At 43.1% G+C, this 26,783-nt stretch overlaps 1 protein-coding gene across 3 annotated transcripts; it reads left to right on the top strand.

The window, feature by feature from the left end:
- The first annotated feature begins 995 nt into the window (after window positions 1-995).
- Window positions 996-26,707, top strand: WDR86 (WD repeat domain 86). 3 transcript variants are annotated; one of them, XM_074899880.1, is made up of 8 exons: window positions 996-1,105; window positions 1,608-1,643; window positions 1,757-1,920; window positions 4,614-4,755; window positions 6,294-6,726; window positions 16,113-16,248; window positions 21,074-21,177; window positions 23,190-26,707. In XM_074899880.1, exons 3-8 carry the CDS (start codon window positions 1,758-1,760, stop codon window positions 23,406-23,408), a joined length of 1,197 nt encoding a protein of 398 aa, XP_074755981.1. In that variant the 5' UTR covers window positions 996-1,105; window positions 1,608-1,643; window position 1,757; the 3' UTR covers window positions 23,409-26,707. The 3 variants fall into 3 exon arrangements, with proteins under 3 accessions (XP_074755981.1, XP_074755979.1, XP_074755980.1); XM_074899878.1 differs by having other exon boundaries at window positions 1,603-1,920; XM_074899879.1 differs by having other exon boundaries at window positions 996-1,109; window positions 1,603-1,920.
- The last annotated feature ends 76 nt before the right edge of the window (window positions 26,708-26,783 follow it).

The raw sequence follows: 26,783 nt of genomic DNA, 5'->3' as shown, positions 1-26,783 counted from the left end.
CCGGGGGTGGATGGGACTAGGGGCTGCGTTAACAAGAAACAGCCCAAAAAGCTTTGGGTAGGTGCAGAGTGAGAAAAAGGAGATTTGGGGCTCCCGGGGAGGAGAGTGGGGTCGGTCCTGAGGAGAAGTTTGGCGGGAGCTCTGCCAGGGAGCGGGGCAAGAGGAGGAAAAGTCGATGGCTTCCCTCAAAGCCAGCCCCCAGCTCGGCAGCACAGGCGGCTGTGTCCCCCCGGGAGGCACCGGCCTCAGAAACTGGGGAAGAAATGCGGGCGCCGGCCGGGGAGCCCGCCGCTGGGCCGGTGCCCCCAGGGGTGCCTTGGGGCGGCGGGGCAGGCGCAGCCGCGCAGCGGGGCCGCCAGGCAGCCTGAGGGGGCGAAACGAGCCGCAGGAAGCGCTGCCCCCCCCCGCCCCGGACCAGCCTGGGGTCTCCGCTGGGGGTGCGGGAGCTTGTCGGGTTGCTTTGGTTGTAGTGCGGTTGTTAAAAGGTCCCCAGGCGGGAAAGACCCTCCCGCCCCTCAGCTCTTCTCCCCTCACCGCCGGGTGACTGAAATGAGGTAAGGGAGGCTGCAGCCCTGGGGAAGCGGGCGGCGAGAGGGTGGGGGGTGCCTCTTTCCCCCCGGAAAGGGGGGTTGCTGCGGGGGGAGGCCGTCCCGGAGGGGTAGAGCTGCCGGGCACCTCCCGGGAGGACAAGGCGGGGAGCGGTAGCACCGAGGAAGCGCGGGCGGGGGAGGCGGCGGCTTCCCGCCCCGGGGTGGGGGGGGGGCTGCCGCGGTTGGAAGCGGCTCTTAACATGGAGGGGGAGGCAATGGAGGGAGGGCCGGCGCTGGGGGTGGGGAACCGCCCCGAGGTGGCCTGAGGGGAGCACGGCGGCGGCGGGGCGCCCGCCTCGGCCCGGCCCGGCGGCGGGGGCGGAGGGGAGCCCTTCCCGCCTCCCCGGGGGGCGGAGGCGGAGGCGGCGGCGGCGGCGGCGGGGGGGATCCCGCGCTCGGGCCGGCGCTGGCTCCGGTCACTCGGCAGGAGGAGGTTCCCCCTTCCCGAGGGGGAGTGCGGGATCGTTCCGCCAGAGACGAGCCCCGCGCCTCCACCCGGGGCCGTGTCCAGGGCGGTGAGTAAGTGCCGAGGGTGGAGATGCCGAGGGCCGTGTGGGAGGGATGGCGTTAGCCCGAGGAGGGGGAGGGCTGGGGGCCGCTGAGGTGATCCCGCGGCGGCCGGAGGAGGGGGCAGGCGGCCCCTTGGGGCGCTGGGGGCCGCCTGAGGCTGGGCTTCCCTCTCTCGGAGGCGTCGCTCTTCAGCGTGCCCCGAGTTAGCCTTGAAGCTGCTGAGAAGGGAGCAGCGTGCCGGCAGCCTCGGAGCAGGGCACCAGGTAGTGGTGCCGCCGCCGTCCGGCCTGGGTCCTCTCCGAGGGGCCGGACGTCCCTCGGTGTCCATGGAGAAGGCGCCCCGGGGAGGGAGTGTGGAAGGGCCATCTTCCGCCGTAGGGCTTCGGTACCTGTGGAGAAAGAGGCGCTCGGTGGCTTCAGCACACCCTGAGGAAGGGGTGTATCCACGGGGGAGATGGAATGATTAACGTGCCCTCCCACCTCTTCCTCCTTTGTGTCCCAGTGCAGGAGTCTGGGCTACCCTGCTGATTTTTCGGAGTTCAGGTAATGGCTGAATTTGGTCGGTGGGAGACGGCTGGAGGCCCGGAGCACGGTCTGGGTGTTGCACAGACCCTATGATCTGACTCGCAGCCTCTTGCCTTCGTTGGGACCGCTAGGATGGGGAACAGTGGCTCAGCCGTGAAGGTCTGCACGGATCACCAAGGAGGCATCAACTGGCTGAGCCTGAGCCCGGACGGGCAGCGCCTGCTCACGGGTAGTGAGGATGGCACAGCGCGGCTCTGGAGCACTGCTGACAGCCAGTGCCGTGGCCACTTTCAAGGTACCGTAGCTTCTTTTCGCCTAGTTTTTGCATCTAAAGCGTGGTACAGGCCATACAGCATGTTCTGGTCTCGTTCAGTCCCTGCAGCCTGCCGGGCAGCCAAAGTCAGGCTTGTTTTGTTTTTTAAGGATTTGTTACAGCATTGTTAAGCAGAAGCTGTTTCAACCCAAAACAGGTTACAAGCGCTACTGAACTCATGGATCCTTTTATCTCAGGGTGTGAAACATAGCAGTTATTTAACTTATGTCTCCTTCTGGAAGCCCTCTGTTTTACACCCTGATGAAGTACTGACTTTTTGTTATTGTCTCTCTTTTTGTGTGTGTGTGTGTGTGTCCTTGTAATCATCTCGTTTTCCAGACAGTCTTTATTTAGAACCTCTTGACCCAGAAGTCTGGAAAGGAACCTTACTAAATAAGCTATTTTTTCCCCACATTTGACACATAGAAATGTTAATTGCTGGGCTTTTAAATTTTAAATCGATTTTGCAATTGAAACAAAATTTATTATCCTTAGGCTAGCATCTCAATAACTAAAAAGAGAAGAAAAAACTGTAGAAAGTAGAGTTATGCAGGAGTCAGAAGTGGACTAAAGGTATTCTCACTCATGTTCTTTTAATACAGGGAGAAAAAGCTCTTAAATTTGGAATTTCTAATCCTTTTTTCCTCTGAAGAAGAAATCACATTGCTGTGATTATTTTGTATGTTTGTTTGCTTGCTTGTTTTTAACTATGGAGCATTGTCTTTTTATTCCCCACATCCTGCCATGGTTCTAGCTCCTGGAAAACTCACTGCATTTGCTTTAGGCTTAGAAATCCCTTTAAACCACTAATTAACTTTTAACTAGAAAGACAGATGTACTGGATAATATTCATATTGGCCTATATACTGTTAGTGTTTGGGGTAAACTCTAAAGAAGGTTGGCTTGTGAACTGTCAGTCGAATGAGATAATTGTATGTATTTCATATTTATACATGCACACAGCTGTTGTGTAGATTTGTATCGTACAAACTATAATTATTGACGGACCTGTATCTATAACACAGTTTCAAGCTTCTGCCACGGCATAACCAACAGACTTAGTGGTGACTGCTTTTGATCAGACCAGCACCAGATCTTGTCTGCAACTTTGGGTTTTGTCATTCTTTGTGTGGCTCAAGTATTCTTGATGGTTAAAATCTGACAGACTTTGGTTGCAGTAACCAAGATGTTTTTTTTATCTTCTCAGAGCAGGTTTACATGATACTGTGATAAAAATCTGGGAAATCTGTCCCATTTAAGCTGCTTTGCAAAAAGCTTTCGCAAAAATGTGAGGATGGGTATAGTTTTGCTTATAGCTCTGGTGATCTGTTTAATTTTTGGCATCCGGTAAATTTACATAAGAGGAAACAAGGCGTGTGTTTGTAACCTGGATGCTAGTTCACTTTTGAACTACAGGAATTGTAGTTTTTGCAGTCAGTGAAACAAAGTGTTTTAGTGGGTAGTTTGCTTTCTCTCAATTTTTTTACCATCTCTTTATTCTACAACATGGTTCTGTTTCTCCGATGTCTTTGCCTGTCCATCTGTCTCTAATCACATTTGTTCTTCTTATAATTTTTATTTTCTCCTCAAAGAATAGTGTTATTTAAATCACAGTAGGTCCCACCAGCTTCAACCAAAGTCTGGGGCTCTCTTGTGATAGTTGGTTGCATAAGAGGAAGCAGTTCTGATCTTGAAAGCTTACAGTCTAAATAATTAAAGCAGAAGAGTGCAAGATAATACTATCCCAACAATTAGATAGGTGACAGAAGTTTCATACTGCTGATCTTGGACAAAGCTGTGACTAAAATCCTAAGGTTATTCTTAAATGTGTTGCATTTAATGATACAATAGAAAAATGTTACATCTTGCTAAGCAGCAACAAAAGTTTAAGGTTGTAATATTGATTCCTCTTTGCTAGCATTACCCTGTTTTTCAGCATGAAATTTTTAGACTAGTGGTTGTGTCTATTTTTAAACTGTAGAATCCCACCATACTCTGGATACTGTATAAGTAATTATGCTCTTACTCTTTCTGTGTCATTTCCTTAAAGGTATACTGATACTTTGAAAATTCTGTGTTTTATGCATGTTGTTAGCCATAATGTGGAAAGTATTGGCTGACTTTTTACCAGATATGTTTTTTTGTTTGTGTTTCATTTTTCTTGGACAATGAAACTAAACTTATTGCTAAGTCTCATGTCAGTTTCTTTTTTTCTAGTTTAATGCTTTAATTTAGGGCTGTTTGTGTCCTGACAATCAATGGGCTGGGTTGAAATGCAGCCTTTTTTTCCTGACTTCAGAAGAAGGAAGCAAAACCATTTGTTTATTAAAAATATAAGCCAATTTTTTTACTGGTTCTAAACTTAAGTAAACTGAGTTATATTATACTGATACTATTTTAGCTAATTATGTTTTTATCGTGCTCTTCAATCTATCTGGTTGGTGGAACTCTACTGTTTTTCTCTTTCACTTAATCCTTATATCAGTGAAGCAGTTTTCTGCTGTTAATTAAAAATACTGTGTTTATCCTTAAATATGAAGAACATGGTGGTGCATTTAAAACTAGAGTTTCAGACCCTTTGCTGAATTTTTCTTTTTTGTTAAGGTGAAGAGCTCGACTAGTTTGTTCGACTTGTATGCAGGGCGATTGAATTTGTTTCCTTTTTTTTTTCTTAGGACATGAAAGTTACATCACCTTTTGCCACTTAGAAAATGAGGCTGCCTTCACGTGTAGTGCAGATCATACCATTCGAAAGTGGGATGTGATGACAGGTCAGTGCCTGGCCATTTACCGAGGACACACATCAATTGTTAACAGGTTGGTTCAGTAGAGTTCTTCCCTTGTGTTCCTGTAATCTGTTATTGTGTATATTGTCATTTTACTGCAATTCTCCATTACAACACCAATAAAATGAGTTGTGTAAACCTTTGAGTTCATGCTACACGTGTTCCGTGCTGTAATGATTAGTTTTCCTAGCAACAGTGCTGACACATCCATAGACAGCAGATAGGAGAGAAATGAAAGGCACACGGCAGGGGAACTAAATCCAGGGCTAGCAATGAAATTCCAGAAGAAATTATTCAATTGATAACAGATGCTTCTGATAAGTAGATTTTAAAAACATCACGTCAAGCCTTTGTGTCAGTAAGAGGGATAAAGTCAGGGCTTTTTCTGGGATTACTGTTCCTGCTTGTGCAAATGAAGTTTAATATTAAACTGATTGTGCGTGACTGATCAGCCTGTCAATTTAAAGGGCCTCTTAATAGTTGGACTGGATTTAATTAATGACAAATACAGCATTCAAACCAGTACTTTTAAATTTTTTTTCTGGTGCTTTTTTGTTCCTTACTAAACTCAAAACACATACAATGTGTAGCTACATTCTGTAAATAGTTAGGAAGGCTGGTTCTGTCTGTATTTTGTCACTGGCCTGATTTTTGCTTGAATCAGCAAATGGGAAATGTGTTCCCTATTCATATGACTTTGTTGCCAGTTGAAAGGTTCCAGAGGACCACACTTAGCTGACAAAGAAGGCAGGTTAAGATGTTCACTATCTCTGGTTTGGAAATACGAACTGTAGGGATTGTTCTGTTGTTACATGTTTGTGCAGCTACAGGTCACTGTTTTGGAGGCCCAGTAAGTTAAATTTTTGAGCTGTAATTTCTGATTTTTCTCTTCAGTTATGTAATAATTGGGGTGCTCATGTAGTAGTGTGGTGCTCTTGCTCTACCTTTTTTGAGATACTGGGCTAAGTGAGATTAGGTATATATTTTTTTCCTGTACTCTCTCTATTTGATGATGGAAAGATAGATGATTATCTTTGCCCACTGTCAGTTACAGTTCAGGTTCCTGGAATTTTTTGTGGTTGTTGTTATTTTAATTCCAAGCGATTTTTCTCAGGTCAGTTTGTATATAATTATTTGTAAAGAAATACTTACAGTTATCAAGAATGAGGTTTTTGGGTTTTTTTTAAACCCAAACAAACCACAACAAACTCTTAGCTAGTACATGTTACTTGTGAAAAGTACATAATGGTGCTATTGGAAAAGATTCTAGAAAACACAAATGCCCAAAGTTACAGTGCTATAGTGTAAAAATGTCTGCATCAATGTACCTGAATGAGAGGTCTCAATTTTAAAAGTAGGAACAGGGAATTGTTTGTGGCTTTTTATTTATGAATCTTTTTATTGTTTTTTGCTTAATGTGTATTAAACAGTGACACTGAACTGGGGACATATAGGTTTTGTTTGTGCTGTAATTTCTAACTTCAGGGTGCTTGGCATTGAAATTGTGACAAAAAGTTGTTATGTAAAAAGAATGATACTGTTCGTACAAGCAAACTTTATTTTTTGCAGGATCCTGGTTGCCAAAGACTATCTCTTTAGTGGCTCCTATGACAGGACAGCCCGCTGTTGGAGTGTGGACAAAGAGAAGCAAATCCAGGAATTTCGGGGCCATCGGAACTGCGTCCTGACTCTAGCTCACTATTCCTCCAGGGATGTTCTTGAAGAAGAGGAGGAAGAAGAGGAGGAGGAGGAGAAAGTGAGCAGGGACCTCTTGGTGACAGGTAGCACAGACTGCACTGTTAAGGTCTGGTGGGTGTCCAGTGGGCGCTGTTACCAGACTCTGCTGGGACACACTGGGGCTGTCTTATGCCTTATACTTGACGCACCAAACAGGGAGCTGTTTTCTGGCAGCACGGATTATACCATTCGAACATGGAATATTGTCACTGGTGAGCAGTTGAAAGTGTTCAAAGAGCATCAAGGATCAGTAATTTGCCTAGAGGTAAGAACAGAGGCTTCTTCAAGAGCTGTTTGAAGGGGGTGTCCATATCCTAACTTGTGGGTCGCAGGTGTCTTTTCTTTCATATAGAAACTCTTCCAAGACAGGTTATAAATGTTAAGCTTAAATGTTCATGTAATAACAAAAAAAATAGTGCTCTGTGGTCTTGAGACAAATCCTCTTTCCCTAAAACACTTTCTGATATCCTCTTGGCTTCTGGGGGCTATCCTGGTCTGACTTCTAGCTCAGTACCTCTTTAAGTCCTCCTTGAAACTCATGAGTAGGTTTGCTGGGAGGATTGTTAATCTGAGTAGGATTCCATACACAGGATCACCAGACTTTGACGAAAAATAACATGAAAAGTAGTCAGACAGTGTCAGATAGCTTAAAAAGGGGAGGGGAAAAAAAATGCAGAGTAAACCAGATAACTTAAAGCCCCACCAAAACCAGACCCAAAGTTGTGGGCAAAAGATAATAGGAAACCATAAAGCTGAAAGAAATCCTGCTTTAAAAAACACACAGACACAATTTGAGAAAAGAAAGGGAGAGATGGCCAAGAGAAGAAAACAGGAAAGGAAAATGGAAAAGTCGAGCATGGGGGACTGAAATCAGGAAATGAAGGAGAGAGGAGGGGAAAAACTTTAATGTGACCTGAAAAACTATATCCTGTTTTTCTGTTTGCTGTATGCTTCTGGTGACTGGTGCCAGGCTTGTTAATGTTGCAGAGGGAAGGAGGAGGTTGGGCAGATGAAGGAAAAAGGGAACTATCATACAGCACTAGTCCTGTACACTCCATAATCCACCAGAAAATGCTAATAGTATATTTAAATAAGGTATATTATGGTCTGTAGCTTTGTTTCAGGTCAGCAAACCTTAAATGTTCACAAATGTATATGTCTGACTGAAGTTAATGACCGTAGTTTTTTCTCAGTACTCTCCTTGTTTGTGTTCGTCCATAAGGGGTTTCCTTTACAGAAGCAACAGTACATATTGTTAATAGCTGCTTAATAAATGCTGCCTTTGTTTCTAAAGAAGGTAGTCACAGCTGACACTGGCAGACTAAAAACCTGATCGTACTGAAGGAATTCTATTTTCGTTCGGTTTTAGAAAGGAAAAAAACCCACACCAAATCATGTTGCCCCGGAGTAATGTTTGTCTTGCTTGGGTAAATTCTCAGTGTTAAAGCTTGTTTTTGTGATATTGTGGTAATGTATTTTGAGGATGCTCAAGTAAATCTGTTGCTGTTCTTAGTGTCACGCTATGTTTTGCTGTTTAATTGTAACCCTTCTCCAAGGCACGGATTGGCAACAACAGAGCTTGCTTTAATTTAATTGGGTTCTTGCTAAAATTGTTACACAGAACTGGCTTGACCCTCTCCCAGAAGCCTGGGAAATTCAATTACACTCTTTGAATGCTCAAGAATTAGCAGTGCTTCTCCGCTTGTGAGCACAGAGTTAAACAATGGTTTTAAACAAACAGAACTTCTTGTAAGGGAGAAGAAAAGCAAAACCAATACATCTATTTGGAAAACCTGAACAATTCAAAGTACACAAGACTACTGCTGCCAAGACTGTGTTGGCACCAGTCCTTGGCCAAATCTTCTTCTAGCTGTGAGTAACTGGTAGCCCCTCACTTCTCTCATCACTAGTTGATGTTTGAGGCTATAGAAGAGTCCAGCTGAGGTACATACTTCCCCCACAGAGAGCATTTAGTTTCTAGGCCTCTAAAACTTATCCTAGCTTAAGCTGTCACTGCCATGCTGTTGAATAGCTTTAGGCTGTCGATCTTTCCTAATACCTCCCTCTTCCTTGCTGGGTTCAACACCAGCCCTTCTGTTCCACTTGGCTGCCTCTCAGAACAGCCCACATGGTATTTTCATTCTTTTAGAAAGGGGTCAATCATCAGAATCCATACAAAGATGTTACAACAGAAGGGAAACTTCCTGAATAGAGGTGTTTATTTTTTAAAATTTTTGAGTTCTTCTCAAAAAGCTCTTGGAGCCTTTTTTTGCCTAGGGCTTCTTCATGACAGTGTTGCAGTCTGTGGTAGTGAGTGGGTCAGGAAGGACTTGGAGGTAGTTTTGAGTTGCTCACAGTAGCCAGCAGACAGTTTTAATTGTTGACAATAGTTCATTTTCTGCAGGGCAGAAGTGAGCTGCTAATTACACCAGGTTTTCTCCCGTCCTGGAGGAGCTGAGTTGGTACCAGCAATTAGTTACCTGTTCTCTGGGTGCTACAGTGCTTTTGTGGAGAGAATAAAGGGAAAAAAAATAAAGACTTATTTTCATTTTATTTATTCAAATAAAGATCCCTAAGGGAGGGTGACCTTTCAGAAAGTTTGAGAAATGCTCAGTGTGATCTCTCATCCTGGACACAGATCAGGAAAAAATTTGGATATTGAGACCATATTTTCCCCAACTTTAAAAAGTACTGTTATTAATGGGAATGCCCCAGGATGTTCTAAACTGCTGCAAATTAGGTCTGGACTATTCTAGTCGTCTCCCATTACTTTCCAGTAAATACCAATAGCGTTGCTGTAGCAGTGAATGGAAATTCCTGGAGCGTCTTGAAGGAACGTTTCTGGGTAGGTATCCATAAAGCACGCCCATATTTTTTCCACTTCACTTCCTGCAGTGCTGGCGTGTGAAAATCAGAGGGGTGATGCCACGGGTATGTTTGGATTTTGAATGTTCCTCGGTTGCTCTAAGATTCTTTAGGTGTTGTTGCCAGCTAGCATAAGTTAGAGGAGCCTGAAAGCAACTCTCATCTGGCATGGCAGAATGGAAATCAGTGGTGAGCTTTTCGCCTTCCCTTGTTGCCTGTCCTTGGTGGTCCTGGACAGTGGGGTGAAGAGGGTGGAGCTGTTCAGATATTCCCTGGGGCTCGTGCTGCTGTCCCAGGGTCCGCTGGTTGAAGGTGATGTACAAGCTGAACTGAGTGCACGTGGTCTGCTATCAGAGTAGGTCTGCTGCAGGTACCAGCTTATTCTAATGCCACTCTTCTCTAACTTCTGCTATTAAATTAGACTGTCAGAGGTTTTGCCAGGAGACTTTCTATCTGCAGTGGAAATCGTGTGTGTGCTGGGTGCTTTGTCGGCCTTGACTACTTCACTCTCACAGTCAGGCAAGGTAACTAGCAGTGGAGCCACCAGAACTCTTCGCTTGATTTCTCCTGCAGTGAATTGATAGTTTGGCAGGCAAGGGACAGCAGCTGCTTTGAGTGCTCCCTCTTCATATAAGAGCCAGTGATGAGATTTTTATAGGAAGCGATGGGAAAAAGCAAGGGTGGGCTGAGAGTAATCACACAGCTCATGCTAGTTCTTCCACTTAAAAATTTCAGGCTTGGCGAAGGACCAGTATTTGCAATTAATAATCAAACATGCATTTTCATTAATGTGACTGCATGCAATAGGCTGAATAACCCTGACTTAAATATTTACTTGTGTATGTTTTTCTAAATGTCTCCAAAGTAGCTTTGCAAACTGTTCACAGGGATTGCTTTGTCCTTTGCTGATTGTTCTTCCTCGGAGTGTTTATCAAAATTGTGCTGCCAAAAGCTGGCAGAAAGATATGATCCAGCTTCAGATTTAGCTTGGATCCTATAGCAAAAATTCTTGCAAAAGGAGTTTTAAATGAACATGAGTGGGCAAGGACCTGCGTCTGGTTTTCCTGCAAAAGATCCTTTGTTTGGACCATTCCCTTTAGTTGCCTTTTAAAGCTGACGAGAAGAAAAGAATGCTTTGAACAAAGCCATTGCCTGAACTCCGTTTATACGCTTAACATATTTTTTTGTAATTTGTGTTTGTATTTGTTGCATAATTCATTAGAGGATGAAGATGCAAATTAGAGGAGTATGAATGTGTACAACACCTGTAGAAAAACAGTTTCTAGGACCATTACTTTGTACTGCAGTAAAAGAGTTTAAAAATGTTCTCTAACAGCCAGACCAGAGGGCTCATTCTAGATGGATTCTCAGGAAAAAAAAACAATTTCTTGCCCACAGGGAGTTCACTAGCTTGTTAAAATGAATGTGGTTTGAATGGGATCCTGAAAGTCTAACTCAGCTGAAGGCTTACATAGTTGTAACTTGAGATTGGTCCAAGTTGGTGATTTTGAACTTAGAAGTGGCTGTGAACAGAAGACCCAGCTGGCAGACAGTGGGAATACTGACCCCCATGTGAAGAATAAGCTGGTAATGGGACACATGGTTGCTGATGTGAACTCAGGGTGAAGTTCCTGGGAGCCAGTCTGAGTGCAGTGACCTTCAGAAAGAGGATGTGTCCAAATCTGTTTGGAGAGCCAATTGCCTCTCCATGGATGAGGGTTAAATTGTTATAGCAAAGGTTAATTGGGAGAGCAAAGTCCATTCCTATAAGGTTGAAATACATGCTATACAGCTCTTTTGCTGGTGTTTTTGGCATTCATACAGGTAGAAAACGTCTTAAGCTGCTATATTTAGTTCAGCCAAGTTTGTGGAGCGATAGAGTTGCGATTGTCTTCAGAGACCGACCCTAGATATGATCGTTTGGGTTTTTTTTATTCCAACAGTGGTGTGTCTGAGAGCTATAACTGAGGTCAAGGTTGCATAAAACTGGTATTTTTTAATAGCAAAAGCTGTAACTGCTTCAGCGTTTACAACATGTATTTTGCTACTGCTGTTACATTGCTACTTACAAGCAAGTCTGACTGAACTTTTTATGGACTAGTACATCTCCGCTACTTTGGCCTGAGGATTAAGACAAATTTGTCCCATTCATGTGTCTCAGTGTTTCATCTGGTTCAAGGCAAAGTCCCTCAGAGTAATGAGAAAAATTAATAGTCCAGAATTAAAGATATCAATCCAGTGATTTTTTTGCTGCCTCGTTGAGGTTTTAGAACTGGGCATCTGACTGTCATCAGGTTTTTAAGCTTTTGAAGCTACATGGGTTTGAAATGTCCACTCAGCTCATTAGTATCTGAGCTGCAAATCTGTTCCATCTTGTCTGCTCTACTACAGGTGTCCTTGCCTTGCCATGCTTTTCTGTGTCAGGAGCTTTGTAGAGCAGTTAGCCAAAGTGAACAAAGTGCTCAAAAACCAGCCAAAGAAAATACACCTTTGAAAATATCACCGTTTCTCCAGGCAGTTGCAGATTAGAGTATGTAACTGTTTCTACTGATCATTTTTAAACCAAGAGTTGACAGACTTTGGTATATCTGGAAAAATGTACTGAGTAAAATTTTACATTTTTACTTCTAAATCGTAAGAAAATGAAATTCTTTAATATGAATATGGATTTGGGTAAAGGTTTGGAGACTTTGGGCTAGAAAAGTCCAGTAGTTATGGACCTGGGGACCCAGCCCACAAGTGTTTCCTAAAAATGACTGTGCCTGGATGCCCATACACAAAAATGGGTGTGAGTCTTTGCATCAGGGAAGCTTAGCTCCCACTGAAGCTGTAGCATGATCTTGGATTTTGGTGAAAAAGTCAGTATATTTTGTGCAGCTCCCAAGAGGGGACAGATCTGCTGAGTTTAACGTGTCAGCCGGAATGTTTAACCCAAGAAACAGCAACATACTGTTTTGCCCACTAGTCTAACAGAACTGGTGGATCTGGATTAAATGGGCTCTGTGGGGTGAGGAGATTTGAACCCATTTGGGGAGTCCCATGACCTCTGGATAGGAGAAGCTAGGCCGACTTAAGGAGGTTAGCCAGAGGCCTAGAAGGGAGAGCCAGCAGAAGGTGACCTAACTAGAAATCAGTGCTTTGGGGACCTGTCTGGAATTGAGCAGGGGAACTGTGTAACAGTCCTTTCTTGGGCTTTTTGGATAGTTTTCCAAACATTCATGACTTAAGAAAAAGGATAACAGGAGCCAAGGACCTGTGCTGCTGTCTGACCCTAGGACCTCCACTGCTTTCACAGCAAAGGTGGCTTGTGCCAGCCAGCATGAGGGCATTTGCACAGCATGTCCAGCCTTGGCAAGTTCGAGTTGTCTGTGTTGCTGGGGCATAGCCACACCCTTCGGATGCAAACTCTGAAGGCTCTGGAGTAAAAACACCAATTTGACATGAGTCAGATTGGATTGGTGTCTCTGTCTTGCTCTTCTCAGACAGAATCCCATTTGGTTTTCCTATACTCTCTTGATCAGTTTCAGGGATACTGTGCATTGTTGCTTGTCACAACTGCGCTGAAGCATGTAAGGCTTCCTGGGCGTTGTAGAAAGGGATGGTTGGTTGCAGCCTGGATCAACCTTCCAAATCAGGGTTGCACTCTGGGATTTGGGCAGTCAAAAGTTAGGATGCTATAAATTTCAGGTCTTTTTTTGGATGGACTTAGTTGCATTGTGTCAGGGTTCCCCATCTGTAAAGTAGGGAAGGTATTTATTTTACATTACACAGAGCGTGGGGCCTGCTTGTAAGGTGCTTTGGCTAGGGGAACAGTATTGATGATTATTATTTTTTGATTAAATGTAGATACTAGAAGTGTTGTAGCTTAGGCTGGAGTTGTAAAATAGACCTGTCTTCAGTCAAGTGAAGTTGTCTCACCTAAATTGATACAGAGAGCTACAGCTGAGAAGGTTGTCCTTGTCAGAGGGGAGAAACAGCCAGTTTTAAGGTGTGATCTGTTTCAGACATCTGCTTCAGGATGAGAAGAATTGTGCTCTGGACTGCAGTGACTGTAAGGGGACTATCTTAGCTGTAGCTATCTGTATCAATTTAGATGAGGTGATGCCTGCATCGTATCACTAAAGTCCGATCTGATTTGCAACTTCAACCTGAGCTGATAGCTCTTGATGGTTTTCTCTGCTAATAGCTATTTCGTGCTCTGTGTTTTAAAAATACCATGGCAATGAGAGGCTGTGTGACAGTCAGAGCCTGTACTGGGTTTTGCTATTGGCTGCGCTGCAGGCTTAGTCTGTGGCATCTGATAGATTGTTTAACCTGTTAGTATTTCTGTTTCCATGCTTGCTACTGTGCTCACCTGCTTAAACTGATGAGGGGGAGGAAGGTGCATAAAGTATATCATGGGGCAGCTTGGGTAGCACAGGGGCTTTGAATTTAATGAGGATGGTTGGTGCACGGGCCGTCTCGCCAGATCTCTGACTGGGCTTTGGAAGCTTTTATGGCTCTTACGATCCTGGTGCTATAAATTACCTGAGTAAGCCCACGTCATTTAACACATTTTTATATCTAGCAAATTAGCAAATCCAGGCAAGTTGCAGCTTTTCTGTTTCACTTCAGGATTTATACACCCACTTACATGTAGAAATGAAGCCGCATAACATAATGACTGTTGAGTGCAGAGTGGCATTTACCTGCAGGAGGTTATAACTTAGTGTTTTCCTTTGTTCAGTGGGTGGGTTGATGCTGCTAGCAAGATGTCTGAAAAAGAAATGCAGTGATTTGGCCAAGCAGCAGGATCTCAGCTCAAAGCATCCTCTTCCATTTAGCAGGTGCAATGCAACAGTGCTCTTCATGCCCATTCAGGCTGAGCCTGGAAATTAAGTCAGGTTACCTTCCTCAGGCAAACTGTATAGCTCTCCGTTTTGTTAGTGCTGCTGGTCATTCCTTCTCTTTCTTCCTTGAGATGTAGTATTAATGCCATTGCTAAAACAGCTTCAAGTTAATAGGATGTGACATTTCAAAGTATTCCTGGCTTTTAACAGTGGTATGAGTTTTACAAGCTTCTGACATTTAGCTGTGAAAACTGTCCCATGGGCCGAGTTCTGCTTGTAGGAAGTGTGGCATGCACTGCTCCAGCTGGGCTAGCATGAGCTGCATCCAGTGATCATCTTGGTCTGCCTGCATATATTTCTTACTTGGGTTAGCATAAACTCGTTGCTGCAGTGCTTTGTATCTTAAAATATCTTTTGTTTCATGTTGTAACACAGTGAAAGCGTTTTTTTGAACAAAGCTCACTTATAACGCCTTTTGGGACTGAGGTGATTCCCTTTTGGGGATGGGAGTGGAGATGGGAGAGCGTGAAAAAACATTCCAACCTTGCAGATACAGAGGTGCAGAGAGGGGACCAAAGGTTTATAATAATCTAAAGTGACGGAAGAACCAGACCCTTAAAAGTGATGTAAGAGCAAGACTCATGTCAAGTTGATTTGTCATTTCTTCTGCAGTTGGTTTCCTGCAGATACCTGAGAAGTGTAAGTGCTCTGCTGGTCATCTGAGCCTTCTGATCTGTGTGTCTGGAGGGCAAACCAGGTGTCATTACTCCTTATGCAAATCCCCTTTCTTTGCAGGGGGGGTCAGGGTTCTTTCTTCTGTCTCTCCATTCTTTTGATAACAGAGGTTGCTGCAAGTCCATGAAATTTAGCTTGAGCTTCAGCCGGTGGATGACTGGCTGCCTTTGTTACACTGCCTTCAGGTGGCAGGTGTTAGGCCTGTTCTCTGCTTGGAGGAGTAAGGAATCAGAACTGTACGTAGTGATGGCTGTTAAAACCTTTAGTTTGCTTTCCTTAGACACAGAATCCCAGATTTTTCTCTGCACTGTGGAGAGCTTCCCTGCTGAGCTGCCAGACTTTGGATAGTTTGTTATTGTGTACTGGCTAGTTTTACAGTCCTGTACAAGTCAGTTATCTTCTCTCTGTCTGGGTTTCCCAACTGCAATCCTTCCTTTTGTCATTCTCTCTTGTGTCTGTGTGGAATAAAAGCCAACCTCCACCACTAGTGAATTCACACAATGTGCAGGATAACTAGTGTAATTACGCACTGTTCTTCTTTGGGATTTATAGGCAGAGATGCTCTAAACACACAGCAGAAGACAATCTGATTGACAGTGTTTAAAAAAACAGTAAGAGTGGTTAATTATTTAATCATTTGATACTACAGTCTAAAAAAACTTGTGGAAATGTAGATACAAATCAGTTTCAAGGAAGAGCTAATGTTTCCAAATACTGACCGTGTGCGGAGTAATCATGTTAAACCCGGGTTTATGTTGCATAGGATTTTATTTTAATTTACTTTTTTGTTACTCAAAATTGTTCTGAAATTTTTGTTGTAATTAACACTTAAAATCTGATCAGAGTTCTTGTCAAATACGCTTTGCAAAAACTACACTGCAGGTTGGTTTTGGGGGGCTGTATTTATGTAACTCCTTATGGAAGTAAGGTTCGCATAGTTAATCTCCCTGAAATCCTACCTGCTTGCACTGGCAGATGGGCTAAGTTTTTTCTCTTCTGAAATGTGGGAGCTGTTTTTAAGGCCCAGAAGTCAATGGGAGATGTGATCATGAAGAATGCGAGGTTAGTTTTGCTCACCGTCCCTCTGTTTCAAGGTGTGGCTCTTGCTCTTTGTAACAGGCTGTTGAGTTGGAAACCGTGACTTCAGATTAGTCACTCAGTTCAGTTCTCTCATGAACGTGCCTGAGAGACTGTTGTTGATGTCTTTTTCTCTTCCCTTCAGCTAGTGAATCGGCACTTGTATTCAGGAAGCGCGGACAGGACAGTGAAGTGCTGGTTAGTAGACACTGGGGAGCGAATCCAAACGTACAAGGCTCACAAACACAGCGTTAGCACTTTGAAATACCACGCTGGGATCTGTAAGTTGCCTTTCTGATATTCAGCAATCCCGTTTCTTTTTTGATGTTTGTCTTTGATCAAAGATTGTTAATAGAGAATACTGTAATTTTGAAGGCTTGAGAAATTGTCACTTTTTCAAATCCAGCATGTTTGTGTTCAGTATCGAACTTAGCTGCACTACTCCATGTGGGAAGCTTAGCTCTTCCCTCCATTTTCCACCTCCCTCTTCTGGTAAATGAAGAGGCAGTTGCTTTATTTCTGTTACCAAGGGAAGTGGCTTAAATCCTGAGCTGTCTGTGGGTTGTTTGTGTAGCCGTGGTTTAACCTCGCTAGTCTGATGTCTGTCAGTCTGCTTCAGCTGTATACTTGGGGACAGCAAGTGCCACTGCTGGATATGCAGCCCTGTGACTGTCCCTGCTACCTTGCAGGTACTGTGTAATGGACTGTCCTAAACCAGAATCACAATTCAGATGCTCACTGCTTCTTTCTAACAGTTAGACTTCCTGTTCAGACTCTGACCATCTCCTGGACTCATTTTCCACAAGTTCTTTTCCCTTTATCTGTCCTCTTTCATGTGTTTGTTCTCCAAACCACCTCTCTGCAGTAGCCAAGCATTGCTTGCTGTGCTAATGCTTGGGACTCATTTCCCTTATTTTCAGTACTTCTGTTAATAGTGGTATCTGTACATAACTGTCTTATGTTGACTTAATGGTGTATTGTGACCATGAAACCTCTCTCTTTAAATCCCTCTCGTGGCTGGCTTTTCTTCTGCATGTCATCTGTTCATTTCTGCTTTTGGGTTGCAAGACTGTGCCTGTGTGGTTTGTTTTTGTTTTTTTTACCAGCCTGAACCAATCTGCCACTGATGGCTTATCTCGCCACTGTTGTTAGACCTGACGTGCCTTCATTTGCTTCCCAAACAAGTATTTCTCTCCTTCAGGGTAACCAGGATGCAATACCTGTCTTAAATTAATCTAGAAATTTGTAATGCTTTTCTGATTTTGATTTCTGTACTTCAGCTGTGAAGCAAACATGTAATGCCAAAGGAATGGTTGCTATTCGGGCCTTGATACCTCTTTTGGCAGATGGCGATAAATAGCTGACAAAAGCGAGATGGTACGCATTAGAAGGGAGTTGTACCTGCACAGGCAGATTACAGTTTAATGGCAGTTGTCTAGCACCATGCTTGACATGGCTGACTGACCACATTTATAACCCAGTAACTGAATTGATTTCTTAATTATGTTTGGAAACTTAATGTGTAACCAAGCCAATAGGTAGATTTTGATTTTAATTAGGAAGCCTTTTTTGGGTCTTATTTTCAGCATTAGACTCACAGTACTACTTTTCTCCATGAAAAAACTGTAATTTATGGTTAGTTTTGTCTCTCCTCCCCTATATTGCAGAACTACCCCACTCTCCCTACCTGCAGGTTATGATTTCTGATTTCAGCTTTTGCAGTTGGCTAGAAGGCTGAAATGGAAGGGGAAAGGGTCTGAGTTTATGCTGCACCCTGAAGTTGTCATTGCTCAAAGATGCAGATAGGGTAGGGGAATTGAACCAGAAATTTTAATCCAGTACGAATGCTGGCAAACAAAATACTGATTTTTGTGTGTGTGTGTGTTTTCCCCCTTTTTAATTATAAAGATACAAAACACTGACTACATCAAGGCTACCCAAAGGCAAGATAACTGTGCTAAACTGATGTTGGTCTGATCCAGTGAGGAATCTTCATGTCTGGGTGGGAGATGGAGAGACTGTCTCCTTCAATAATGAGCCCTCCAGAGATGCATTTTTTTTTTTTTTTCAGTTTTGATGCTGCTTTTCATGCAACCCATATAGACTTGACCAGACTCTTTAAAACCATCATAAAGAAAGTTTAGGCTCAAACAAAAGTTTCATTATCTGATGCCACCCCCATCAGCTCTGCAGCTTTCTCTCTCTTCCCCCTCATCCTATCACCTTGTCCCTGCCATACACATACACTATTTCTCCATAGCACTCTTTTTTTTTTTTTTTTTTTGCCTTAAAATGCAGGCAATATTGCTGCATTTAGTCAGACCTGTGAAGAACATCCTGATAGTGTGATAGAAGTGTTCACAGAGTTATTTAAGATCTCATTTTAAATCAAATGTAAAAATACTAAATGTGTCAAAGAGGGAGAATTGAATTGTTCCACTTGAAGGGTAGAAAAAATGTAATGGGAAAATATTAGGGACTTTTTTGAATATAATATAGATGCATTTTAGTTTTTGAAAGAGGAAATTTCATCTTAAAAATTAATTTATATTGCTTGCATTATTGTAATACATCGATCACTTATTTATACAGTATCTAATAGTTTTGTTTCAGTTAGAATTACAATGACATGTTCACTGGATGCCGAATGTTGGAGCTAGTGTAGCTTAAAATTCTAGCAGTTCACCTGGGACAGATCAGGTGATCTTTGTCTTTCAAGAATGTGGAGAAAATACTTCAGTATAAATGCTGTTTGTTATGGTTTTTGTCGCATTTGCGCCAGTTTGCAAGAACACAGAAGGAATCTCAGCTGAGAAGTGGTAACTTTCTGTTAGAAGATCTTAATTCTGTTCCTTGCTGTCTGATCAGTACCCAAAGGATTGTTGCCCCAAAGAGTTTATGGTTTAAATAAGAAAATATAGTAGAAGAATGAGAGGAAAAAAAATATGTGTATTTCCAAAATGGCTTTATAGTGTACAGGGAGTCCAGACAGATCTGAGAACTAAGCTTTAAATCATCAGAATGGGTTTCTAGTGGTGTTCCTCAGTCTGCTTGTGTAATTAATAGCATGGGGAATATTAAAGCTGGTTCTCAATCTAGTTTACTTAATGATATTATGTTGGTTATTTCTCTCCTACTGTATGTGCAGAGTCATTTAAAATTTAATGTGGTTTATATTTTTTCATGTTGCAGAAGCTCCAGCAGAACATTTAAAACCTGTTCTCCCTCCCAAGGGTCTATGAAATTTAAGTAAAAAATAAAAACAAATTGTTGATGTTTATTTTTTTTTGTTCTTTGTTTCACAGGTGGTATATATAAACATATATTTAAATGCTAAATCTGGGTTAGATAGACAGCTCTCCTTTGAAACTCAGAGGTGCCAAGAGACTTCCTAAATCTAGAGTGACAGTTCAAAAGACATAAAGGATGTCTGTCAAAAGCAAAATCCTGATAGTGATAGCTAAAGTAAACAGACAGCTGCATAGTGAAAACAGCTCTTAATTGGTTCCTACTCTCTGCGTGTGTGTAATCGTATCAAGTGCTTTCTATTCACTGGGAAAAAATAGCTGTACCTTGTTCCCTGCTTTACATCGTTGTTACTCATTTGCAGAATGGGACACAGTGCTTTTTCAGGATTACGCTGGCAATTCAATTTATAGTGGCCCCTATAAAATGACATTGATTTTTTTCACATCCAGATGTTTCTTGAAGGTGTACCCAGGAAGTACCCAGTCTCCTACTGTTTAATTTGAAGTTGAAAAGCTGATGGCAGTAGGTAGCCTGTTCTTTCATCTCTTGTAGTACCGAATTTACTGCCTTGATAATTTCTTCACCTCTTTGGGAACGCAGTCCCTGACTTCTCCCAAAAGATAAAGAATCTGTTGTCTTCAGGCACTTCAGTTTTGTCAAAATCTTTCCATAGTTGTGGCTTTTGCAAAGACATGAAATGCAGGGAGCAGTGAATATATTTCTTTTTGCAGTTCTGAAGTATTTAGATAAACTTGAGGAGTTTGGGTTAAGTGAAGGAAAATGAGGGTTTATGAAGACAGTTTAACCCTCAAGGCACACAAATGTGCTCCTTTTTGGGCGTAATACTAAGTATAAAATCTAAATATTCAACACTGCCTTACAGCTTCTGGATGCAGCAATTCTGGGAATCTGATTTGAAGATCCTGAAGTGTTGAGAAGTTGTTCTTTGAACATGTTAAGATACCTTAAGGAAGCCAAAAACACTAATTATGCTTAATTTACTTAACACCCCCCTACCCTTGTAGCACATGTACAATATAGCACATAGAATACAGGAGTTATAGCTGAAACTCAAATATTTCTGTGCAATACCGAAATAGAGATTATAGCCTGGGCCTTGAATCACTTAAAGGCTCTACTGCTTGCAAAGATCCTAAGCTCCAGGATTTAGCTGAAGAAATCTACCACACCTGAAAGAATTTATAAAACTTCTTTGTAAAGCTGCCTACACATGACACTCACCTCTGAGGACAGAAAATTTCACTGTGGCATTTCAACAGAGATGGCCCTACCTACTGATAGTAAGCTTATGGTTGAAAATGGAGGGGAAAAAATTGTGTGTATTAGTGAAGCTAAGGCCAAATTCATAGTACTAGTATAAGAGGTGGTAATGCTGGATGCAGCAGCAGAAGTGATGAAGATACTGAGGTACTGAATGGAAACCTGGAAGTAACTCTGGTAAAACAAATGGAAGGCTTAGTAGAAATCCTTAAAACCAGACCTGAGATAAAATGCCTGCTCAGAATTATTGAGGCATGTTTAGGCAGGGAAATATGTGTGGAAGAGAAGAGCAGAAATAGATATTTGAAGTGTGTGTGGAGTGAAATGCTGTTGTATGTATGAACTTCAGATGTATGGCAATTCAGTGTTTTGAAAAATACAAATGAACACAAGCATGCTGGGGTCAGTGAAATGGAAATGATCTGAACTTGCTATAACTGAGAAGAGAATCAAGCCTAAAAATGATACATCATGCTCCTTTGAACTAGTTTTAGGTACTTTTTGAACTCACGTGAACTGACCGTAACATGGCTGCTCATGTCTGGCCGTGTGCCGTGTTGTGTGGTTGCGTTTCAGTGTTCACAGGAAGTGGAGATGCCTGTGCAAGAGCTTTCAATTCCAAGAGCGGTGTCCTGCAGAAGATCTTCCGAGGGCACAAGTTCATCATCAACTGCATCCAGGTCAGGAAGGGGTTTCTTTGCTGGGATTTCTCACTTCCAATTGCTCCCTCGTTTGTTTTGTGGGAATTGGTGTGGCTAGCTGTTCTGTGTGTCTTGGGTTGGATGTTGTTCCAGGGTAGGACGAAAACTAACAGACTCGAACATTCCTTTTGTAATTTTAGACAAACTCAATAATAAGGATAAGTGAAACCACAGAATGAGTCCCCAGAGATAGTCCTATGTCTGTGATTGGAGGCTTTTCCGGTCAGGTTAGACAAGCAACCATAAAAAATGAGACAGATGTAACTGATCCTGTGTAGGGGCAGGGAATGGACTTTGACCTCATGAGACCCCTTCCGTTACAAGACACTGATGATAAGTGTTTGCAGCGCTCTAGGCAGAAAAAAAGTTTCTGCCTTAACCAAGCAGAATAATATGCCCCTATGCCCATGGGCAACTGTTTACGATCCTTTCTGACCTTAGTGAAGAGCTAGTGGTGATTTTCATGTGCTACCCTGTATATAAACACTTATAAAAATATTGCCATCAGGAGCTATTTTTCTGAAGGTATAAAGATGATGAGGAAGCTCTGTATTGATGTCTGACCCACATCCTGCCAGACAAATGAAACGGTCTTTGCCCTGGCTTAAAAATTTTCTAAAAGTTAATTAAGTCCCTAAAAAGTTGCTTGCATATTGTCTAGGCTCAAGTGATACTGGCATTTAAAAGTTAAAAGGGGAGGAATTAGTAATTCTTGGTGGCACTGCAAAGACCAGTATCATGCAAGGAATCCTGGGGGAAAAGTTTGAATCCTTGGATGCTTTGTGCATTTAAGAATCCACATCTCCCTGCATCAGGATCTCAGTAGAAGCTGCATGCAGGATGAGGATTTTGATTAAGAACGTGAAACACTGAGCATTTCTGGCAGGCTGACAGTCAAAATTAAAAAGAGAGGAGATAAAATTCCTTGTGGAATTGATCCCAAGCGTAGGGAGTTGTAAATATAATTTTCTTTTGTGTATGTTTCTGAATTAAGAAGTGGCTTCTTGGTCTTAAATGGCAAACTCTTGGATATTGACCAGTTGGTTGTGTAGCAGGTGGTCACCTGGATGCATTTGGGTAATAACTGATATAATCACTCTGGGCAGCCCTTAGTATTGACAAGACCAAAGCTTGGCTTTGTATTTTTTTTGTGATTTCATTTCCAAGTGTACAGGGCAAAAAATCCTGGGGAGAGGACTGAGAAGTGGTCACCTTAATATAATCTTAAGTATGTTAATGAGGGATGGATGAGGGACTGGGGGTTGTGTGGTTCTCGTGTGGCGCTTCATGCGGATGTAAGCCAGGCTGCCGGTGGGATGCTGGCTCTCACAGCTGCCTCTGGGGGCTGCGAGCGCCCGTGAGGGACAGACTGACAAAGGAAGGAGGAGGTGATCAAGACACACGGCTGGCTTTTAGGGCAGGGTGAGGACAACTGGAAACTTTTGCAACAGCAGGAAATGTTTCATTAAGGAAATGAAACTACAGGGGGGAATCAGAGTTAAATTACTGCAGGTTTGGAAGAACAACAAATTCTGAAGGAAGAGTTGTACCTGTACCTTCCTGCAAGGGAAGAAGGGAGGTGAGAAGAAAAGCTTTCCTGAACCACCCCCACTACCCACTGATGCTGATTTTGGTACGTCCTTAAGCTTCATCTTCAAAACCAGCAGTCTGAAACCAGCACAGAAATTCCCAGCTACAGCCTACTCTGACACCGAGTTTAGTTCCCCATTGCTTTTCTAGTGGGTTTAGGTTATAAATAACTCCTGCTGTTTATATTTTATGGCTCTGTGAAGTGGCTGAGAAATGAATCCTGACTTGGTAATGTCTCATCCCACTTCAGCAGCTTTTGTGATAATTTATACTGGCTCTTGCAATGAGCTATCAGGCTTTAAGTGTTAGGATCAAGCTGTGTTTGCTCTGATTTTTGACAGTTTGATTGTGCCGATTCCAAGCTGTACCGTTTGGTATTAAATGTGACCCCGTTGTTCCAGATCCACAACGAGTTGCTTTACACAGCTTCCCACGACGGCACACTAAGGATTTGGGACATCCGGGGAATATGTAAGAGAAACAAGCGGCGTTTGAAGAAGGAGAGGTCTGCCCAGGGCAGGAGCTCTCAGAAGGGAAGTCTGTCTCGTCTCTTCAACAATAAAGTGGGCTGTATGGTACAGCAAGAAAATGGGGAGCATGAGGCTGTTGAACTAATGTGACTGTCCAGAACAGAGTTTCCATCTGTGACCAAAGCTGAACCTTTTGTTTTCTGCACCACTGTGTCCATGTAAACCAGAACTTGGAAAGAGATGGGAAACTGCTTTGCTTGTACCTCTTTTTCAGGAGCCAGGATTCTCTGTGACTGTCAGATGGACTCAAGTCAGATATTGTTGCAGCAGGTGACTCTCAGCACTGGGGTCGGGAGGACTGCAGGGTGATGTACCTCTCTGTGTGTGTGTAATTAAGAACTTCACTTGCCACTGCTTGTTTTCAGTTCCCTGGCAGAGAGGTGTTGCACACTTCTGCCTGCCTAGTATCTAATGAGAAATACTTTCTCCTGTTCCTGTTGCCTGCTCACATGCCCTCTGTTTGGCCAAACATAGAAATGAAAGGTGCCCTGCAGTATGAATACGAATTCAATTTTCACAGCAGAACTTTGGGTCAGTTTTCTGCTGATTAGACCAACTAACACATGATGGAATGGCTCAGCAGGAGTTTAAAGCAGACTGGACACCTCTCTGGGAAGTTGGGAGTAGGAGGACAGAAATTAAATAAATTTTTCTTAACAAAGCATAGACTAGAGAACAGGCTAAACTTCAGACCTTCTGTACTGAGGTCACTGTTTGCCAAGGCACAGCAGTTGTCCTCCTCCCAACAACCTAGCAGGTTCTTGTTTCACCTTTTGCAGTCTCACACTTAGGAAAGGAAGCATGGATGGCCTCGCGTGTCTCTTCTGTGCGCTGCCAGGGGTGTTTATTGCCAGCTGCCTGCCCCACAGATGGGAAGCTCCTGCCCGGCTCCGCGGCAGTGCCTCGCCTTGGCAGGAGTGGGAAGCTGTTTGCTAGGCACCAGGTCCATGGTGGTGACTGCACCTAGCTCACTGCTTGACTGTCCTCCTGGGGAAAAGGTTTTCTTTATAGCCAATGGGACTGTCAAACTGGGCTTTTTTCAGGGGAGGGGAGAGTGAAATGGGAAGATTTATTAGGTGCTCCAGGTTTGTTATCTTTCCTCCGTAGGAGGCTATGTCTGGCCTCAGTGTGCTAGGTTGCTAGTAGCATCAGATAAGCAGTCAAACTCAAGAGTTCTCCCAGTTTTTTTCCAGGTTCATCCCTCTCTGATAACCACTGAGCCATGAATAAAGAAGGGTTCTTATATTTTTCTATTTGCAGATATAACTCTTTGTACTAGTTCTACAAAAATATCTAACCACATGTTTTTATTTTTATGGCTTTATTTATTCTCTACTACAGCAAGATAAAAATGCTGCAAAAAGTTTTTTAGAATGGACTAATAAACATGTGGCATTTACAGACAACTAACTGTCTAGTTTTTATTTTCTTCTCCTTTTGAGGGGATTTGGCTGTCTGCCAAAGACAAAGAAGAGCTGGAATATGAAAAATAATTAACATGTACTTTAGGAAACATTTCTTGCCTTTCCCTCACTGCTGGGGCTGGAGTCAAGCACACCCTGGAGCTGTCCTGCCTCCTGCCTGTCACCAGAGTGCTAGAGCTCCGTTTCTCTCCTCAGGGGCAGGAGCAACCAGCCACAAACCAAAGCCCAGTCTTAAGGTAAAGTGTTGCCAACAGGGCGCTACCCACACCAGCTCAGCGCTGGCTGTGGTGGCACTGCAGACCCCTACTCTGAAACTGTAAACTCTGTCACACCTGATGAACAGCTTTGTTAATTCCTACCTGGCAGGTTTCTGCATGCAGTAGGAAATAGCATTTTAATTATGTTAAATGCCCGTCAGGAGAGACTAATTTGGGAGGCTGTCTGCATAACATGGACTTACTTCCACTGTAAACCTCTTGGTCCAGTTGTTGTAGCCCAGCACTGTGCCTGTGAGAAATGTTTATGAGTTAGTGGCTCTCAGTTACTGGGCTGATGGCTTGCTACGCAGCTAATTTTGTTTGTGTTTTGCTTATGAGGTCAATAAGTAGGCAGTGTTTAGCAGAGATAGACAGAGTTGCACAGATGGCCTGGGCTATGCTTTTTGTTTAAAACTTAACACACGGTATGTTAGACACAAGAGCTTATCTGGCTGTACAGTAGCTACACATGGAATTAGCAAATGGATTTAATAGACACAGGTCTTGTAAAGACTGGAATTAATGAGTCATTACCACTTCTGCCTGTTGCTAAACATACCATGGTCAAAATTAAATGCAACATGGTCAAATACGTGGTCAAAATTAAAACTTTTAGCCACTTAAAACTGCAGACACAGTTACTTGGGGGCAGTGCTGACAGAATTACATCATCGATGAATGCTTTCTCTGACAAGCACTGTGTGTTATGATGCTAATTTTAAATTCTCCAAGGACAAACCTTCACTTCTTAAGTTGTCACTGCCACTTAAGTTGTCACTTTGCTCTGTGAGCCCCTTCAGGTAGAACTACTGCCTCTACAGCCCAATGCTGCACTGGGTGCTTGCCTAGGGGTTAGTACAGGGTAGTGCCAGAATGGCAGTAGGTTTGGGAAGCCCTCTGGCTAAAGGAAAGAATAAATCTGTTAAAACTACATCCATCACTTTGTATGTTTTCAATTTTAAATTCTTTTGTCCATTCTGCTTTTTCTCTGCCTTTTTTCCAATGGTTCCTTAGTGCTTGCCTGTAGAGAAACAGCATAGTACAGTTGCTGGGGCTGTTTTTTTTCCTCAGAAGCTCATATTACTGGCTTTAGAAACACTTCAACCTTCTGGGAAGAGATACAAAACTACTCAATTTTTATAGCACTTGCCTTGATATAGAAGTATGAAATACAAATAATTCCTTAACAGTGTAATCACTCCCTGCTTTTTGTTGTCCTTGGCAAAAGTAGCCAGGAAAAAAAAAATCCACTACTGAAGCCTGTTAAGTCCCTCTGCTGGAGCAAAACAGTCATTTTTCAGGCCAAAGCTCTGCTTCTTCCAGTATCATGCTTGCCCTAAGGAAAGTTCAAGCCCTCATTTCCCCACTGATAAACGCTGGGTAAGAATAAACTGTCACCAGGTTTCTTTTCCAGCAGTTGCTATTCAGCCTTGCTTTAAGCCGAGATCAGGGCCAGGCCCCTGATCCCATCAGCTCCAACACTGCAGATGGAACATGAGCTCCCTCTGCCGTGAGAAGGGAGTTACGGGAAGCAGATAACTACGTTCAGGGGAACTTCAGAGCAGAAAATGGGGTGTTAGAAGATACACCAAAAAACCCCAAAGTATTTCTTCAGAGGGCTGAAGCTGGGTACAACTACTGAGACAGTGCCTCAGCCAAGTTTTGTTCAAGAGCTGATTAAAGAAAAGCTTGTAGTCCCCATGAAATCTATCGACCTTCAACCACACACCTGCAAGAGGTGAAGAGGAGCTAAATACCAGTACCCAGGTCACAGGGATCTGAAC

This window comes from Athene noctua, chromosome 2 (assembly GCF_965140245.1).
Source record: "Athene noctua chromosome 2, bAthNoc1.hap1.1, whole genome shotgun sequence".
Classification (NCBI taxonomy): domain Eukaryota; kingdom Metazoa; phylum Chordata; class Aves; order Strigiformes; family Strigidae; genus Athene; species Athene noctua.
This window is presented reverse-complemented; position numbering and strand designations above follow the sequence as displayed.

What these genes read in the sequence shown, in the direction of transcription:
- WDR86 (XM_074899880.1), top strand. Translation starts at nt 1,758, where the DNA reads ATGGGGAACAGTGGCTCAGCCGTGAAGGTCTGCACGGATCACCAAGGA. An exon ending in GTGCCGTGGCCACTTTCAAG is followed by an intron (nt 1,921 to 4,613) that starts GTACCGTAGCTT and finishes TTTTTTTCTTAG; the next exon opens with GACATGAAAGTTACATCACC. An exon ending in GAAATACCACGCTGGGATCT is followed by an intron (nt 16,249 to 21,073) that starts GTAAGTTGCCTT and finishes GTTGCGTTTCAG; the next exon opens with TGTTCACAGGAAGTGGAGAT.